Raw genomic sequence first — 18,334 nt, forward strand, 5'->3', positions numbered from 1 at the left:
TGTGAATGCCTGAATTCTGGCCGATAGAGATTCTGACACCCTACGCAATGCCTAAAAACTGACGCTTGGGGTTCAAACTTCAAAGGGTTAAGGCTGCGAGCACGAATACCGGTCGTTAGAAAAAACTAAAAAACAATAAATAAATTGAATAGAATTATAATTGCATAGTAAATTTTAAAATATGTCTGATGTTTGGAAATTTTAGACATAGAACCCGTATAAACAAACCCGATACCCGAAAAACCCATTGGCCAAGAAGTACTCGTGCCAAGCACTACCATCTACCCAATACTCGAAAAACTCGAACGGAAGGGAACAAGTCTAAACTCGTTATCCAAGAAGTACTCATGCCCAGCACTATAACAAACACACATATGGGCTAAGTTTCACTTGACTCTCTGCAATAAATAAAACATATGATTTGGATTGTACATATTTTACAGAACAAGATTACAAATGGTAACCACTCATCCAGTCATATCTACACTGATCCGAACTATTACTAAGAAACTTTCAGTTATTCAGCTTGCTGATATTATGTGCAAATATAATCGTAAGGTATCTGTTTGCTGAAAGGCTCTCACAAAAGAATTTCAATAAATATTCTTGAGTGTAATTTATTCATTCACTTCATATGGATGAGAGGAAAGTTACAAAAGAATGTCATGAATCGTTGAATATGCAGCGTGCAAACTTTAAAATATTTTGGCCACATCGACTGATGACCATAGTTAAATCTTAGTGTTTAGACAGATGTCATGCAAGAATTTACTAACACAGTCAAGCATTGTAGGCTCTCTTTAATACTTAATAATCTTCAATACTAGGGTAGTCAAGAGACTATAGAATTGGCCCAGATACCAAATATGAATATTTCAAAGTGTTCGTGTGATCTGGAAGTGTCTGATAGTGCTAGAAGCTGGTAAAACAAGGATTTATTATAACCGAGGCTTTACTATAACCATCATACAGGTAAACTTGTATCAAACCTAGATGATAGAACAATTAAAATTTGGTTTAGCTTTGCTTTAGGGGGCCTCTCGAATTAGGTTCACCACAAAATCATATGGCTGTGTAAAGCCTAATTACCTGTATAAGTAAAAATGATCTCCTAAGACATCATGAAGATCTATACATGAAAAGCGAAACTACTATGCGAAAGCTTACTTTATGATGGAGTTGGGAACGAGCAGCCATGACTTGTCAGAACAAGTACTAAGGGTGATTAGTGCAGAGAAGATTGACCCTCCCAAGGGGGATTATTATAAAAAAGCAGCAACAAGCTGAATCATGACTGATAAAAAAGTAGCAAGAGTCTACATGTGAATATCGTAACAACACGGTGATGATGTGCTAAACAAGAAATAAATGTCAGCAGATAGGAATATTGATTAGGCTTTCATTAAATTATGCGTCTGTCCCTACCAAGGCTTGATTTACAGCTGCTATACACCGCCACTGCATTAGTAATAGCTACTAACCTTCATCGATAGTGAGTCAGCAGAGAGCTTTACTAGCTGTACTAACCACTGACTGGCCCCTCAACAATTACTACATATGCACACACCTGCCAAGGGCATGTCATACTTTAAACAATCAGAAAATCTATACTTATTGGGGAGAATAGATGGCCTGCTTTAGTAGTGTGGTAAAAGCGACAACTAAGATGAAGTATAAATACTTTGACTAATATAATAATATAGCTGACTGCTGTGTTTCGCAGACATAAAGATACAATAATATTCAACTGACAGGTTATTTTCATTTTAGCAATTGAAACGATTATAAGCTGCCATATAACGGACTCGCCTAACTAGCTATTTATTTAGATTTGATGAAAAAGAAATCCTGGCAAAGCATAGATTTTGCAGAATAGTGATATGACACTTGCCAAGATAAGAAATGACAATTACAAATGTGGAGCTTGATGCATAAATTCATTTTGCCATCAACAGACAACTCACCAGGTAATCAGGAGAGGTAAAGAATCCCTCCATAGGCAGCGGTGAAAAATGTAGTTGGCTGCCAAAACTGAGTAACAGAACAGATGCACGCCAAGCTATTACTTTAAAGTAGTCAAATGAAACTGTTGCACACATCCTTTGTGGACTGACATACAGCGAGATTTGCGATATCATTAGTAGAAACTTGGGTGAGTCATATCCTTATACTAACCAACATTATTCAGTCAGAGTGAGATTTCAAATATTAAAACATTGCCAGCAAAAACCATCACACGCTCAGGTGGATATTTCAGAGAAAGCTTAATAAAAAATGTTACTATGCTAGCTATATTAAATTTGCAGTACGACAGCTACTTACTATCGTGTAGACCTTGTTCAGATGACCATCAGTAACTTTGCTATTATCCATACGTTGCGAATTACCGCGTTTGCCTATATCAGTCGGTGTATCATCTCACCGTATGCTTATGAGATAGTTTTATCTAACGCTCTCGTTGTGCCAAAGAAAAACCTTCAACTCAAAATCAATCAAACTGACAGTCACTTAGATATCGCTAGTACAAAGCTCAGCCAATGAGTTGGATCTACGCAGCTCAATGAAAAACGATATGATAGATACAGCATATTATAAACATGCCCCCAGGAAACCACTTGTGAACAGCTGTTTGACTGTTTATAAGGGAAGTGACACCTTTTGAGGCGCAATTCATTATACATTATATGACTGATATGAATGCCTGGCTTTCTATTCGGCTAATGAATGATCTATTCTATCATTATAAGGAAAAGAATACTTTGAAAAAGTCTTTAGAAATTTGGATTCACCCATTTTCTAAATCAACAGGTAGAAAGACTTGGTGAGAAAGTGCTTCCATATTTAAATACACAGGCCATAGCTATGCAACCTCTTCTGGAGTCATGCGTCTGACAAGTTGAACAACCAATGTTGAATTATTATTATATAAGACTGCTATTGCTTAAAATAAAGGTCAGAGATTTTGTTGAACTACCACAGGCAACAGCCAGTTGCAACCATGCAGTTGCGTGATAGCATTAAATAATGCAAATCATTTTAACACTCTTCATTTAATCCCTTCTATTGAGGAAATGGGTAATCGACTTCTACTCATTGTTGTAAAGCAGCGGCTGGTGAAACTGTCACCATAAGATTACATCGATATACATAATGAATACAATGCCACTTCTAGGCTATTCAAAAACCTAAAATATTGTAACAATATTGTCCTCAGGCAGCACTGACACAAAAACACTCAAGATAATTTTTTTTTAATTTTAATATTGGTTTCACTGATACACTAAAGAGTTCTAACAATGGCTAGGTAGCATCGGTGAAGGGTAACGCGTTTAATAATTTTAGTATTGCCAATGCTTTGTGCAGTTTATTGATTTAACAATATAGATATTTATATTAGCACCCGTATATTGCAGAGTTGGTCATGAACTATTCTATGGCTGCGGTTGCATGCATGTCTGGACAGTTGAACCAACCATGAAAAATTTAAAATTTAAATTTAAAACCGGATTCAAAGCAAAAGTGATTGTGTAGGACAGTTAACAGCATGCTGACTAAAACAAGACAAACTAAGTTCTTCCAATAAGTAACTATGGGAGACAATTCAATAATAGCGTACCAAATTGTTACAATAAGCTCAGGCCTGGAGAAAACTAAGTAGAACTGAAAGATGCAAAGACATTTTCAAGCAACTTTACTTTAGAATTTATTATAGCAGCCAATATTTTTACCGTCCGCTGTTAATGTGTTGAAAACAAATACTATTCTTATAGAGGATTATTAGAGGATTAGAAAAACATTATACTGTCACAGCTGATTTGTCCATGGAGGAAAATGTTGAACATCTAGAGACACTATCACTGGGTTTCCGTACTTCCAATAGATTTAGAGTTGACCTCTGCTGATGAATTGGCACTTTACTTTTCCAATAGTTCAATGTTGCACTTTATCGAATTTTTACAGACTAGCGATATCCTCCTCAAAACAGAAATTGTTAAAGTAGACTCACTTTCAGGTCACGGTCGCTTTTTAACTCACACTTCATATATTTGTAGAACTAACTCAGCCTATATTTGTAGAACTAACTCAGCCAGGATGACTGATGAGTATTGTCTTTTTTGTTTTCTTTATTTCTGTCCTCTATATTACCAAACAGCAACATAATTTACTACTTGCTATATAGTTATTACTTCAGAGGTGGCATGAACGATAATCTCTCTTACGATGATGATCAATTCTGTATTGAATTGAATAGGAAAAAAGCTCTATTTGCAGACAAGATAAAGGTGTGATAGTGACAACATAGATAATGCAGTATAAATAAAAAAATGATGTTACAAGATGTTTATGGTTTATGGAATATTCTGTATTATGGTTTAGGTAACTATAAACCATGATAAGGAATATAAAAAAGGTAATTATCTCATCATCGTCGTATGAGCGACCCATCGTTTGCGATAGTACATAGTTAGAAGAGACCCATGCGATGATGTGATGAAATGCGATGAATTTTTTACCTCCACCAAGGAGAGCTTAGCCAGATACTATCGATTCAAATCAATCCGCAGTGAGTGTTTTTGTGATGTCGAATAATAGTCTCACTGCGAATGCCTTCACACAGATTTAGTGAAGTAATATTGGGTTGAATTCGTTCGGATTTTACTATTTCTATGATTCTGAGTAAATGAAACTCTGAATCCATGTAAAGCATGAAAACCTAGTTAATGTGCTACTCACGATAAGTATGCATCAATGACTCATGGAGTAAATTAACCAATTTAAAATGGTTTGTGAATTAAAAGATCTTCAGCGTTATTATAACAGACAACTAATATTACAATGACTCAAAGTTCGCTTAAATATATCATAGAATACAAAGCTACATCAAAGTCTTTAGTATTGATTATAAATTTAACAGAAGGTATAACCCACACTTGTCTGTAAAGTGCAAAGCAAGCTTTAGGCTAGTTGTTCACAATAATATTCCACACCTACAGTAGTAGCTGTGAAAGGATAAGCAACTCCAATCTTGTTGGAAGTAATGGAACAGAAATGCGAATCAGGACTATATATTGGAAAATACACTCTTGTAGTAACCCTGTCATCAAGTTCAAAACCGATGATACCGATTAAATATTTACATGAAACAAAAGCTTCTTTCCTCATTTCATAGACTTAGAGCCATTTAAAGTTGCATGCTATGGGGAAAATAATTAACTGTGGGTTATCCATACCACAAAAATTCATTATTCAGATTTCGTAAACAGTCATCAAAACATAAATTACCGCAGTTGCAGTAATAGAATTAGTACCATAGAATGATAGTTTGTCTAATGTAAAAAGGTAAGATAGAAATTGCGATTCAAGTCTAGCCAGAATGGTCTCACATTCAAAAACCGCAGATGCGATGTGTACATCATTGCTTTCACTCGATGGTTCAGCATTTGACACCCCAATCTTGGCATCAATACTTTTAAGAGATTAAATTGAAAAGCAAAGGGTCCTAGACAACACCTTTATTACATAAGCCAGTTGTGGACACTGATTACGATAGTTGCTGAGCAAAAACAGCTTGTTAGCAAGAGCAATAACTATAACACAACTTAGATAAACTGCGTAAGAACACAATCTGATTGAAGACTAAAATTCAGGTAAACTAGAATAAGTTAGCACTGCCAAGTAAATTGAGAACAAAAAATTAGAAATTTTAATTTGCGAACAAATTCAGATCCTTAGGTAATATGTAATGACTTCGTAGTGCATCTTGTCTCGGGCTTATGTAGGTAAAACATAGATTAATTGTGAGGAAATGATATTTATTGCTATATAAAGCATTTAGGAGATGAGAATATAAAACTTGTTTTTACATTTTCATCTCATTAATACTCAAGTATCTCAAGGCTTTTGGAGCCTACTTCAACTTTCATACAAGTCTCACAATACACAGGCTAGCCTCTGTAGATATAAGCACTACAAATATTTCCATGTATGACAGTTTTAGTAGTTACATGTAGTTATAACTTGACATTGATATAATTTGTATTGTTTTAATAAAATATTTAGGTAGCTGATATAACTTTCAATATAACTTTCTTTAGCAAGACTACATAATCTGAAGCAAGCTTGCTGCTCAAACGATAAAAATAAAACTATACAAAGAATATTTTTTACAGCTGAAACTAAAACTTTATCTCTGAAAAGAAATAGTTGTGAGTGCTTGAGCATCCAAGGAGCGTAAAAGGTACGAAGAACGAGTCATACAAGTTCAAAAAGATTGAACAGCAAAATTTGAACTTTTCGTAGATTTAAAAAGGAAGACTTTGGTGCCAAGCATCCATAACAGTATTAATATACTACTATGTTCAAATAATTTAGCCCTTAAAAATGAACTTATACAAAATTGGTAGATTTTATTAGAAATTATCGGTATTTTGCTATCATTCGAGATTTTCTTTTATGTTTGAGGTGACCTGATTGCCAAATGTTTCAAAATTTAAATCGACCGAAAATTGATCGCGATTAAAATGGTCAGATCAATCGCAAGGGCAATTATGAAGTCTATGATTGCAAAGAGACCGACAGAATAGAGATGTGTAATGCTGTAACTTGAACACAATAGCCAATATCAACTATAGCAACGATAACAACTAGTGAGGCCATTTTGCACAGATTTTTTTTCAGAGCGTTTTAATCGCAATCAAGTTTTATCGATGTCAACAAACATCCTGGCAATCAGATAACCTTGACCATCTAAAAAAATGGCAAATGATAGAAAAATACTGATACTTTCTGATAAAATCTACAAAACAAATTGTGTAAGTTCATCTTTGTTATATTATTCAATTTTCAATTCAATACTGAGTCGCCATTTTTAATTATTATGAAATAATTGAGTCATAAACCAGTTATTGAATTTTTGTAACTACCGCTAAATAGAGACGAGCATCACCTTATAAGTGTTGTCTTATCCACACAAAAATGGCATTGTATACTGACTGACAAGAATAGGGCACAGATGAATCTTTTACTGTATCGGTAAATAAAGACAAAGACTGGGTAAAAAAACTGCTAATCAGCATATTGTAAAATATTTTAGTAGAACAGTAGAAGTGACAGAAGCAACAGTAGAAGTAACAGTATATAAAAGTGCAGGTAAATCTAATTTACTGGGAATTGCTTACATTAGCTTGTGAGTTATCTCACTAATTGCTAATTCAGAGTTGCTCCCACTACGTAATTGCAAGGTCAATCCAGAACTGGCAGGTCATGCAATGCACCATGGCACAAATGCATGAAGGATGAAAGATCAAGCATAGTCACTCCTTATGAAGTACACTAAAGTGCCAGGATTATCAGTGGATGTCGTGTGAGTGCAAAAGTGAGATGCTGCCTAAAATACTTTGAATAAAATTGGTTAATCTTTGGTTTTTAGAATTTATTTTTCCCATGTTCGTTATTAAGGTAGGCCCCTATCAACTAATTATTGTCAGAATCTGGGAATAACTGCTCATCCAAGAATTACTGTGTTGATTAGCTTCATGCCCATTCACTAATCTGTCAAATATTTATAAGAATTATTCAAGAAAAAGAAAACAAAAAGAGCTGCAAAATTCATATTTTGAAAACACTGAAACTTATCTAATTAGAATTTCTTTTAAATTAAATAATCAGTGGTGTCTCATTTTAAATGTTTGTTATTGATAAGTATAAGCTGCTACAGTGTATTTTGAAATTTGTGTTACTACCAAGGCTCATCTTTGCTTAGTGGTATATTCTGTGCATGGTCCATGTTAAGAAAAGAAATTTGATAGTCTTGTACCATCAAAATCATGATAGCTTGGTTGTAAAAGGCATTTTGTATAAGTAAAAATGCTTAGAACAAATCCAACAGAACCTTGGTTTTCATCAATACTCCGTCTTTTGATTGTTTTGTTGGCATTTTGCTTTGAATACCCTCATAAGGATGACCTCTAAAACTGTATTGCCAGCAGATAACATTTAAATAATGATGGAATAGGGCAGAAGGAAGATTGAAGGAAGACGAAAAAGACTAATAAAATAATACTACTAACCACCTTTCTAGAATCATGAATTTAAAAAAATGATGTTCTTTTTTATTACATTGTTGTGAGTTAAAATTAGCAAAACTTTCTTAGTGAATCTAGTAATAATGTAACGAAAAGTCACAAAAAAGTTTCTCTTTTGCCAAGTACATATATCTAGAAGCTGATATAATCGTTATCGTATAAATACTGCACCATTTATTAGCAATACTCATAAATTTTATATTGCATAAATGCCTATTTAAAGTAAGTTGTTTGTTAGCTTTATGCTATTGTAGATAAAACAATTTGTATCTTATCAAATGCAAAACAGTTAATAAATTTTATAATAGTTGATTTTAGAACCTCAAAAAATACCATAGTAAATCTACCTGCCTAAATATCCAATACACTAAAAAATATTGATAGATAATTCTATGATTATTAATAAAGCTATGAATCACAAAGCATTTGTTTAGTAGCAAACCTAAAAAATTACTCTGTTTAGAAACTTGTCTACGGATACCAAACAAGATTGATAAGTTGCATTAAGAGTCACTTTCTCGATGAACACTGCTAACCACATGACATTGGCGACATTAACTCTCGGTATTTAGGTGTACTGACAGTCATAAGTAAAAAATGTGTGATTATTAATTTGCGAATCAGAATATTGATGCTATATGCTGGTTCCACGATTCTCGTACTCTAAGCTATATTCGCATATAAAAAACCAACTGATTCAGATTACCGTCTCACTTCAGCAAACCAAAATCAACAACTAATCAATGTTGCAGAAGGTATCCCTTCAGGAATGGCCACATGGTGCGACCATTCGTATACTAAAAAGTGCTAAACATGACATTCTTAGTTATTAGATCTTCTATAACTAGATACATATATCTGCTTCAGTTGTTATTTAAAAAATTAGCATCAAGCTAGTTTTTTATGTTTGCTAATTTTCTCACATTTATTTATAAAACTTTTGCCAGCAAAGTTATTATCTTAAATGCTTGCCTTTTATTGCTATAAAGATGTGAAGAATAAAATTGAACATTGTGGTTCATCCTCAAATTTCCGCATGTCGGTAGTAGCCATACAGCAATCCAAGTGAGGTTTTTGGCTTCAATGCTTCGGTTGAGAAGGCAACCGAGGTATCTTAAGACAGAAAGCTTGCAACCAAATAGCTGTAGCCATGTTCAATTTGAATTAAACAGCCCGAAGTTAAACTCACGGTTGGTTAGACAATATATGCCTTAGGCCTACTAAATTTGTCGGTTATTACCCATTTTCGGATACAAGCATACAAAGGTGATAACATTTTTTACATTAAAATAAAATGGTGGCACTGAAGACCAATGCTGCTACAAACAAGTTATATAGCCTTAGCCACCTATTAAATGCTTGTCACCAATACGACGTGTGACCTATCAGCTGATATTAATTAAAAACGACGGAAACTAAAATTACAAACAGACAACGGTTTGATCTACCAAATCAAAAATCAGCTAAAATGGTCATTCACTTTTTACCTGTAGCAATTGCAATAAAAGGCCATTCTATCTAACGTATATAGTAAACATATATTTGTTTAACTTATAGATTATCAAACAAAACGCATTACTTGTATTTGCAACAATAAAGCAAAATAATTTTTTTTAATGTACTGAAGCCATACTGCGTGAGTTTAAAAATTTGAAACAATTATATAAAAAATTATCGTTACTTTTACCAATTTTAATTCAAGCCAAATAAAAACCGATCTATTTACGTGGTAAATACAGTGAGGCGAGTAAATGTCTGCCGCGACACCGAAACTGGTATCAAAGTGGAATAGCTACATGCAGTAATAGCTAAGATCTCAAGCGGCATTTTGTAAGCGAGTGAAAGCCCCGCATATTCATCGATTAATTATACGCTGCGAACTATAGGCTGCACTTATTAATTAAAAGTTGTCTTCTCCGTCAAACATTGGTTTAACAACTCCGTAAGTATATTAGATATGCTGCACCATTTGAAAATCTGCAATAACTCACAGGTTAGTTTGAGCATTTTAAAGTGCATGCTGACCAAATAGACGCTAATTATTTTTAGTAACATGACTTTTGATAAATTATTAAATCACTAAGAAATACATATAGCTATGGCATATAAAGAATAGACATGAACCTATCTCGTTGCTTTGTTACTGGTGTATGCTAGCACCTACACAGAACAACCTAATTACTAACACTCAATGTTAATTATAAATTAACAAAAACCAAAAAGTTTGTTGACTGTTCATTTTTCTATTTATAACGCTCGTGCATACATCTTATAATATGTTAGAGTTGAAGTTTCAATCTGGTCCTTAATTGTCATCAATTGCCTGCTTTTTATTAATATTCTGTAAGAACAACATTGACAGGCTATTTTGATTATTACCAGTACACAATTTTATATGCAATTTTAATATAGTAAGTAAAAAACTGATAACAAATGTTCAACAAATCAATTGAGAGTCAAACATAAAGTATTTTAAAATGTTGGGTAGTGATGGCTGAGGCCAATGACTGAAACCAAAAAATCAAGCTGTATGTAATGCGCTTACCATAGCCATGCAAATATCAACTCCTTTTTTGAAATTCAATCAGCTACCTAGCGAGTGGTATATGTACAAGAACTTTTATAAAAGTGCCAATAGCTGAGAAAACCATACTCGTAAACCAAATGACAGCGCTGAAGAGGGCTCTTGGAGAGAACGTCAACTTGGGACTATAGGCTGTAGTTCAAGTCAAAGATCTTCAGGTGAGTCAATAGCCGAACAGCAACATAAGCTACTTTTGGCTCTCCCATGGGTGTATGAGCTGCCATTGAGGTTGCCATAGAGATGGAAAGCGTCTGTGAGGCTTCGCTTCAGCTAGGTGAGGAGGATAGCGTTGACGAGGGCGTCTCACGACACTTGCAAAACAGTGTTTCTATAGAGCTTGTTTCTACAAAACATCGGTAGAGACTGACCTTTACTGAAAAGAGTTTACCTCTGGTGTGTTGCAGTCTTCAAGCGTTCTTGTAGCTTTCAGTCTTTCAGTGCATACTGAGAACGAAATTGAGCGCTGTTTTGAAGCAATGTAGTTGGATCAGTTTTCATCTTAAATTTTACACTCAATGAATTGTCTATAACAGTGGTAATTTATTACGGAAGCATATTTCATCATAGTTTGATTTGTTTATTGCTCCATTTGGTTTCAAATTAAATCTCATCAAGCTTTTATGTACTCAAACCAAATAAAATAAAGCTGCTTATGCTTTTTCAAGTCATGGAAACTGCTCATTTGTAAACTGCTCATCTCTGTATAGCACCATGGTTGCCATTAAAAACGAGGCAAGACACATAGTATTCAATAATATGCAAGTGTACTAAAATGTCTTTAGCGTAAGTGAGGGTAAAAGTCAGCAAACGCGTTGTTGACCACTTATTTATTGTAACATCTAATCATGCGATTTACATGTATGCATTCTTTGGTTTTTGTATTAAATACATTGACCAATCATAGTCAGTAAGCTCAACCTATATTGTTTTTAACCAATTATTTGTGATTTGCTGGTGCTTTTCTATATATAAGGTCTGTGTATTAAACATGTTAGGAAGTTTACTCTTCCTGTGAATTTTTTTGGCTATTACAGACTTCAAAATTTATCACAAAAAGAAACATTATTAATTGGATTATTGGTAAACTCTAGTTAGCATCACAATCTAGTTGAAGCTGTTCTGTTCTTTCCTTATAAACCATGGCATAGGTTAAACTTGGCAGAGCTGCAACCACCTAACGTTTTAGCAGATGACCAACTAACATGTGTTGGCATGCGTCTGTCTCGATTAACAATGCTCGGCATGAATAATTATTCACATCTATGGAGCCTTAGGTGTTTCCATCCCTTCAGGTTTGTCTCAGAGCTGCAATCATCTAAGGTTCCAGCAGATGCCTGGATAATATATATGTGCTGTAAGGCAGCAAACAATAGCTGCATCTACTCACATGTACTAACCTAGGTGAACAAGCCATCTGAGAGAAAGTAGCAGATAATCTCAGCGGTTTGTATTTGTCTATATAACCAAAGCATTTGAGCAAATCAGAGTTTAAGTTCCGGTGCTCAAATTGACCTGTGCCTGGTGTTAGTGAGTTATCTCCTCACTTTGAGTAATTACGGCAGCATGTTCAATTCAGCCAGGTCAGTCGGTATAACTCTTGCTGAGTCAATCTTTGGTCCTACTTTGCTGGACCAGTGTTTGGATCAATTCAAAAATTTTTCAGCCATGCCACTATTGCCTAAAAATGTCATTGACTGACTCAGGTGCTATTAACATTACACTACGCATGATCAATTTATCACAAGCAGTTTCCCTACAATGTCTTCTATTATTTTTCCACATTTTTACAGCCAATAAATTGTCTATTAGTACAGGTGCATTATTATGAAAACACTTTTCATAATAATGCACCTGTATTTGGTTTGCACCAAATATTTCAACATTCCAATCACCCCTAAAGTAAGCATAACTCTGATGCTTATTAAATTATGACTTCATGCAGCTGAACGTAAATCTCTTAATGACAAAGTGTCACAACAAAAACATTAAAAAAGACGGCATTTGCCTTTTTGATTTAAAACTTTGAACAAATTCTCAAGCTTCTTTTTTAAAAGAGTTTAAAACAGTCTTAAATCTTAATGTTAAATAAGTAAACAACTCTGACTCATTTTTTCAGATTTATAAATAATCATATAACACCATCTTTTAATGGTTCTAGAACGATTCATTAAAACCTTTTTGAAATGTTTAGTTTAGCTGTATTTTGATAATCATGTAACTAAGTCAACATTAAATAAAAGGTGAGCCAATATATGAAATACACATTTAGTTAATAAAACATTATTATTGTGACATTAACGGCCCTTGTTAGCTACATTAGAACATCTTGTTCTGCAAGCACTGCCTAGCTCAGATGATGTGACCACACCATAAAGGTTCTCACTTGTGCCAATTACTTTTGCACCATTTATGCTATTTTAATAGAGTTGTAAAAATTTCATCTAATAACTTCATGCCTAGTTATCTTGGCTTACAAATTGTTCAGGTGACCTAACTTCCTAATATAAATTGATAGGGGTGTGGGAAAAAAGTGCTAATAGCATTAGGAGTTGTCTACTCAACAAATATTTCGCATTATCATTTTGAATTAGTCTGACCCAATGAACGGTAAGCTTTTTAATAAAGAACCAATCATGACAAGAGCACTATTTTAGTGGTTAATATTTTGGGTTCAAACCGTGAGAGGCTTGTAATATGCGGATACGGTTTGGATTTACCATTGACAACATCGTGCAACGTGGTAGTCCACAATTTACAGTTCTCCAACGCTTCGTGTTGACAAGCAAAGTAAGTTCATATACATGTACACACTGATACGCAATCACAATGCCAGTTTTATACGATAGTAATAACAAACAACTAGTCATAGAACTCCTGTACTCCGTTAACAATTAATAGGATTTAGAGCTTCTTAGCGCTGTATTTAGAGCAAAAATCGCAATGTTTGCTCACCTCTAACTTTTTTTGTGTTTTCTTGCGCATAAATACCATTTTTATTATAATTAGTTCATCTCATTTTTTTCTAGTGCGTACTAAAAAGAGCAGTAAGACGAAAATGTAAAAGAATAATGTGTCGTTTTAGATGCTACCTGAACAAGCAATAACGCCCAGGATTTAATAACCACGCAGATTAGTTTCGTGACTTTTGCAGACAAAGCCAATTCTCCGGGAAGCGTCTCATCGTTGCTGGATGTATCCGATGGGTCTAGTTGTAAAATATTAAGCTACTAAAATTAATATTGATATTAATTAATATTAAGCTATTAAAAAAATTACGCGAATATGTATAAAATCATAATATATTTGGGAATGTTAAGAGTTTAAGTAGTCATTAGAACACCTTAATCTATTTTTATATGCGTTTCCTTTATTAATTAACACAGAAGCATTAAAATATATTGAGTGAGTTTATTGACGTTCATGTGCTTCTTACAAATAAACGTTTCTCTGATTTTTTTTCCATTGTTGAACATTTATTAACTCATGGGACGAGTTTTTGCAAAGTTTGTTACAATACTGGCTTCCTAACTGATTAGCGGAGCAGGTTGTCCACAACCAAATTAATCCGATGTGTCCGTTCAGTTGCAACCCAAATAGAAATGTAATTGTTTTAACAACGTAAGTTGTCGATAATCCAATTGAGATAATTAGGGTTTAAGCTGTATTTTGATAAGGTGAATGAAACTCCCATTTAATCTAGCGACTCGAAGTATTTCTTCTAGGTTTAGAATATTTTCCGTTTTTTAACTAGCAATCAATATTCTAATTAGTCTCTGCTTCTGTAGGCGTACTATCGCGGAACAAACTTGAACGGCGTAATTGATGAGCCATAACTATCTTAGCAGACTACGTTATTAGCCACAAAACTAATACGAACTATGGTCGTAAATACTCGCACAGCTAGTAGCCCACGTTCTAGTGTAAAACCGCGTTAGTCACACATATCTAAAATGTAGGCTCTCTAATTAGGTAACCCAATGGGCTGAACAATGATTGTATATCCTTGTTATTCGACATTGTTATTGTTAACTTGCTGATGCTCCAGCTCTCACCATTTAAATGGTGACATCATTATCACATAATCAGCCGAGTCTTGATTGTTTTTGGCACTTGCCTTACTTTTCTCTTGTCATGCTTTGCCTCACTTACTGATAGTAATATGATTGTTATATCCTTGACAAACGATAGTTTTGGCGTTATAATCATTAGGATAAAATGCGGCTTCAGCGAGAAGTTTAAGATTGCTTGCATTATTGTACATTTTTGTGAAAGGATAATTTTTGTAATAAAGGTAATTTTCTGAAAGGGTAATGTTAAGAAAATGAAAAAGCTTTGTACATGCTTCCACAGACAATTTGAATTATCCAAAATGTGAAAATAGGATTTCTCATGATATAGTTGCGCATTCCTCCTCTAACAAGAAAAGCTTATGCGATATATATTTGCTTCTGGATGATGACTTTTAATTCCTGTCAAATAGAAGAGGGATTGTAAACCATTAAAGTGATGCACGTTCGATCTATATCAACTTTGGTCTCTTTGCATTCACGCAGGGTCTGGTGAAAACTTCATCTTAACCCGACTAGCTGTGCAATGCAGCGTCTATCCTCTATACTTTTTATTAATAAGCGGGAGTCGACCCGGCTGATGCTCAAAGCATCGGTATCAATCTTGCTTACGCAATGCCCTAAGAAAATTAGAAATTGATTTTCTAAAGTTGGTTACTTTTAGGTTGGTAAGATAAAGCAGATAAGTGGACTGCTGCTACGCTCATAACTGGGGACAAAGGCTGCTGATTGGCACATAGAAGCAAATCTATCTGCTCTGCTAAAGTGAATAAAGACTTCAGTTGCATGAATCGCGTATATTAATCATGCATACGCTTTCAAACATAGCTTCTGGCATTAGGACTTTGTTTGGCACTGTACCAGGTATGAATGGAGGCTCAGCTCTCGGAGATAACAGTTTCTGGCAGCGTAAAATGCTAACACATTTTACACGAATGGATATGAATGGAGACAATTTTGTATCACGAGATGATTTCAAATCACTAGTCAAGTCTCTGGCTAATAAAGCTAAACTCAGCGATCAAAGAGCCTTTCTCATGCAAAGACTTGTCATTCAGCTTTGGGAAGACTTTTGGTGCTGCGGAGAAGACAAGGGCTTCGAGTATAAAGTACCCGTGGAAGAGTTCCTTGGACTAGTTATTAACCTACTAAAGCTGTCGGACAGCAAGGCACTCCTCGAGGAACCTTTGTCGCTGTTATTTGGTGTTATTGACCTCGACGGCAATGGAGTAGTAAATATCCGAGAGTGGACGATATATAACGAGGCGATTGGTGTGTCAGAGAATGATGCTGTTCATTCGTTTGAGGTGTGTTTTGACAGCAAGACCGAAGTAACTAAGGAGGATTTTATTGCTGTCGGACAGGCGTTCTTCACAGTAACAGATGAACGACACACTAGTAGGCACTTGTGGGGTCCACTCGTTTAAACATCTACATATGACTGATCTCTTATTGTTTGTATTCATGTATTATTAGCAGGGTAGACAATCCGTCTACTTTTCGAATTCAATTGTTTGGTTGTTACGAATATCTACATGTTTATGTTTACCTTTGAATGGTTATGTCCTTTGTTATCATAAACAAAAGTCGATAGTTTTGGCGCGGCCTGTCTAATTACTTGCTAGGCATGGATTGTATCAAGGCTGTGATCAATATCAAGGCCAACACATTTCTTTGCTTTGCAAGATTTATATTACTGTCTTACGCCAGTTTTGTTAGTATGCTACATTTCTCTTTCTTTTCATTTTTTTTATTTTCCTATCTATAGATGTGATACACAATCGCCTAAACTTGTATATCTCTTGTATGCAATAACTTATAACTTCAATATAGTTTTGTAACTGGCTACTTTTACAACCAATATGCAGACTTATTGTAGGTGTGACATAATAACCTTGGAGACTGCGCAGTAACAACTTTTTCTTGTTTTGAATTACTTTAAAACTATTTTCAGATCGATCTGTATCAGTATGTTCTCCATGCGATAGAAGGCTGAAACGCTGCCAGCTATGCATTTTACTGCTTCGTATAAGCAAAACGAAAAATTTAATAGAGATTTGTTTTTATATTTTAGTTAAGCTGAAATGGACGATGTTGCAGATGTTTTTGTGAAATTTAAACAATTTTGATAAAAACAATGAAAATTTAAGTAACGCTAAATTTTGCTGACTTCTAAACTGGCATCGGTGATGTAATATTGCTCTCATTCATAGGCGTAGACCTATTAACTATACTAGCTAATAGGTCTATGTTCATAGGCATCAGCATGCAATAGACATAAATCTGAATGTATTGTATATATTAAAAACTTTGTGATAGTCAGGTACACCTATAATTATATGGGTACTAAAATTTGTATTCATGATGAGTGTTATTGTAAAAAAGTTCTATAAAGCGTTTGACAAAGGAAAACTGCAATAATAATGAGTTTCTTATAAGATTAAATCTTTTTATGGCTACATAACTATAACGGCGTTTCACATTTCGTGAACCACGGGCTATCATACCAAACGACTACAAATTTTTTCATGAGGAAATTACTTCTGGTTGAAATAGTTGTCTTTCCTTGACCGTTTGTGCCAAATGTTTAGACATTACCGCAGTCACCTTCTTTATGTCAACAGTAAATCTCCTGGATATCAGTTCGATATGGTGAATCTTTGTCTGGGTTTGCAGCAGAAATGGCTGGTGAAGCTGACATGCCAATTCCGATAATCTGATTTCATATGCCGGCCTTTACCATTTCAGTAAGCAGCTGGATTCATCTTTGAAAAAACCAGTACAATGCAGATTTGCTCTGATCCTGACAGCAATTGTCGCTTGCATCGTTATTTTAGCTGTAACTTATCACTACTTGGACTATGCAAACATCTAGACCTTCTCGTGAGTAAACTTCCTCTCTTTTATTATCTGAAATACCCTTGCTCTTTCAAATCATCCCATGCCCAAGTAATACCCTTGCTCTCTCAACTCATCCCATGCCCAAATAATACCCTTGCTCTCTCAACTCATCCCATGCCCAAGTAATACCCTTGCTCTCTCAACTCATCCCCTGCCCAAGTAATACCCTTGCTCTTTCAACTCATCCCATGCCGAATTGAATACATGGAAACTGGCAAACTGAATTGCCGTGTTTGAAATCAATCTTCAAAGCCTACTGCGAGGCCTTGGTCAACGATGATTGCTATTCCTCTACTATCTGGAATCACTATCCACTCTTTACTGATCACTAAGTCATCCGTTTATTGATTTCTCCTATAGCCTATAGTTTATCACTCCCCTGAATTCCCTGATTGTTGCATAACGCCAACAATAGCTACTATATGTAATGAGAAGCATTAAGCTCCTATTTCTCAATAGGCAATATCTCTGGCTATCCATTGTTAATTCTTTTCAACTAGAGTGAATAAAGTAGAACGCTTTGTTAGGTTGCTAAGCGACCATTGATCACGTTCCGTGTGGCTAGACTAAGATATCTCCTCTCAGACTTGACAAGGATTTCACGAGCTCTAGAAGAGAGAGGTAAGCATATTGCTTCTGTAGTAAACGGTAAAACAAATCCCTCCGTGTTATATAGTCCGCTGAACGCAAACTGCTAT

The 18,334-nt window shown here is 34.8% G+C and overlaps 1 protein-coding gene across 2 annotated transcripts; it reads left to right on the forward strand.

Annotated features, from left to right (window-relative positions):
- The first annotated feature begins 13,355 nt into the window (after positions 1–13,355).
- LOC137393599 (sarcoplasmic calcium-binding protein-like) lies at positions 13,356–16,596 on the forward strand. Of its 2 annotated transcripts, none has more exons than XM_068080228.1 (2): positions 13,356–13,455; positions 15,400–16,596. In XM_068080228.1, the coding sequence occupies exon 2, from the start codon at positions 15,542–15,544 to the stop codon at positions 16,160–16,162; it is 621 nt and encodes a 206-aa protein (XP_067936329.1). In that variant the 5' UTR covers positions 13,356–13,455; positions 15,400–15,541; the 3' UTR covers positions 16,163–16,596. The 2 variants fall into 2 exon arrangements, with proteins under 2 accessions (XP_067936329.1, XP_067936330.1); XM_068080229.1 differs by having other exon boundaries at positions 13,422–13,455; positions 15,386–16,596.
- Positions 16,597–18,334: the final 1,738 nt, after the last annotated feature.

Source organism: Watersipora subatra, chromosome 4 (genome assembly GCF_963576615.1).
Source record: "Watersipora subatra chromosome 4, tzWatSuba1.1, whole genome shotgun sequence".
NCBI classification, from domain to species: domain Eukaryota; kingdom Metazoa; phylum Bryozoa; class Gymnolaemata; order Cheilostomatida; family Watersiporidae; genus Watersipora; species Watersipora subatra.

What these genes read in the sequence shown, in the direction of transcription:
- LOC137393599 (XM_068080228.1), top strand. Translation starts at nt 15,542, where the DNA reads ATGCATACGCTTTCAAACATAGCTTCTGGCATTAGGACTTTGTTTGGC.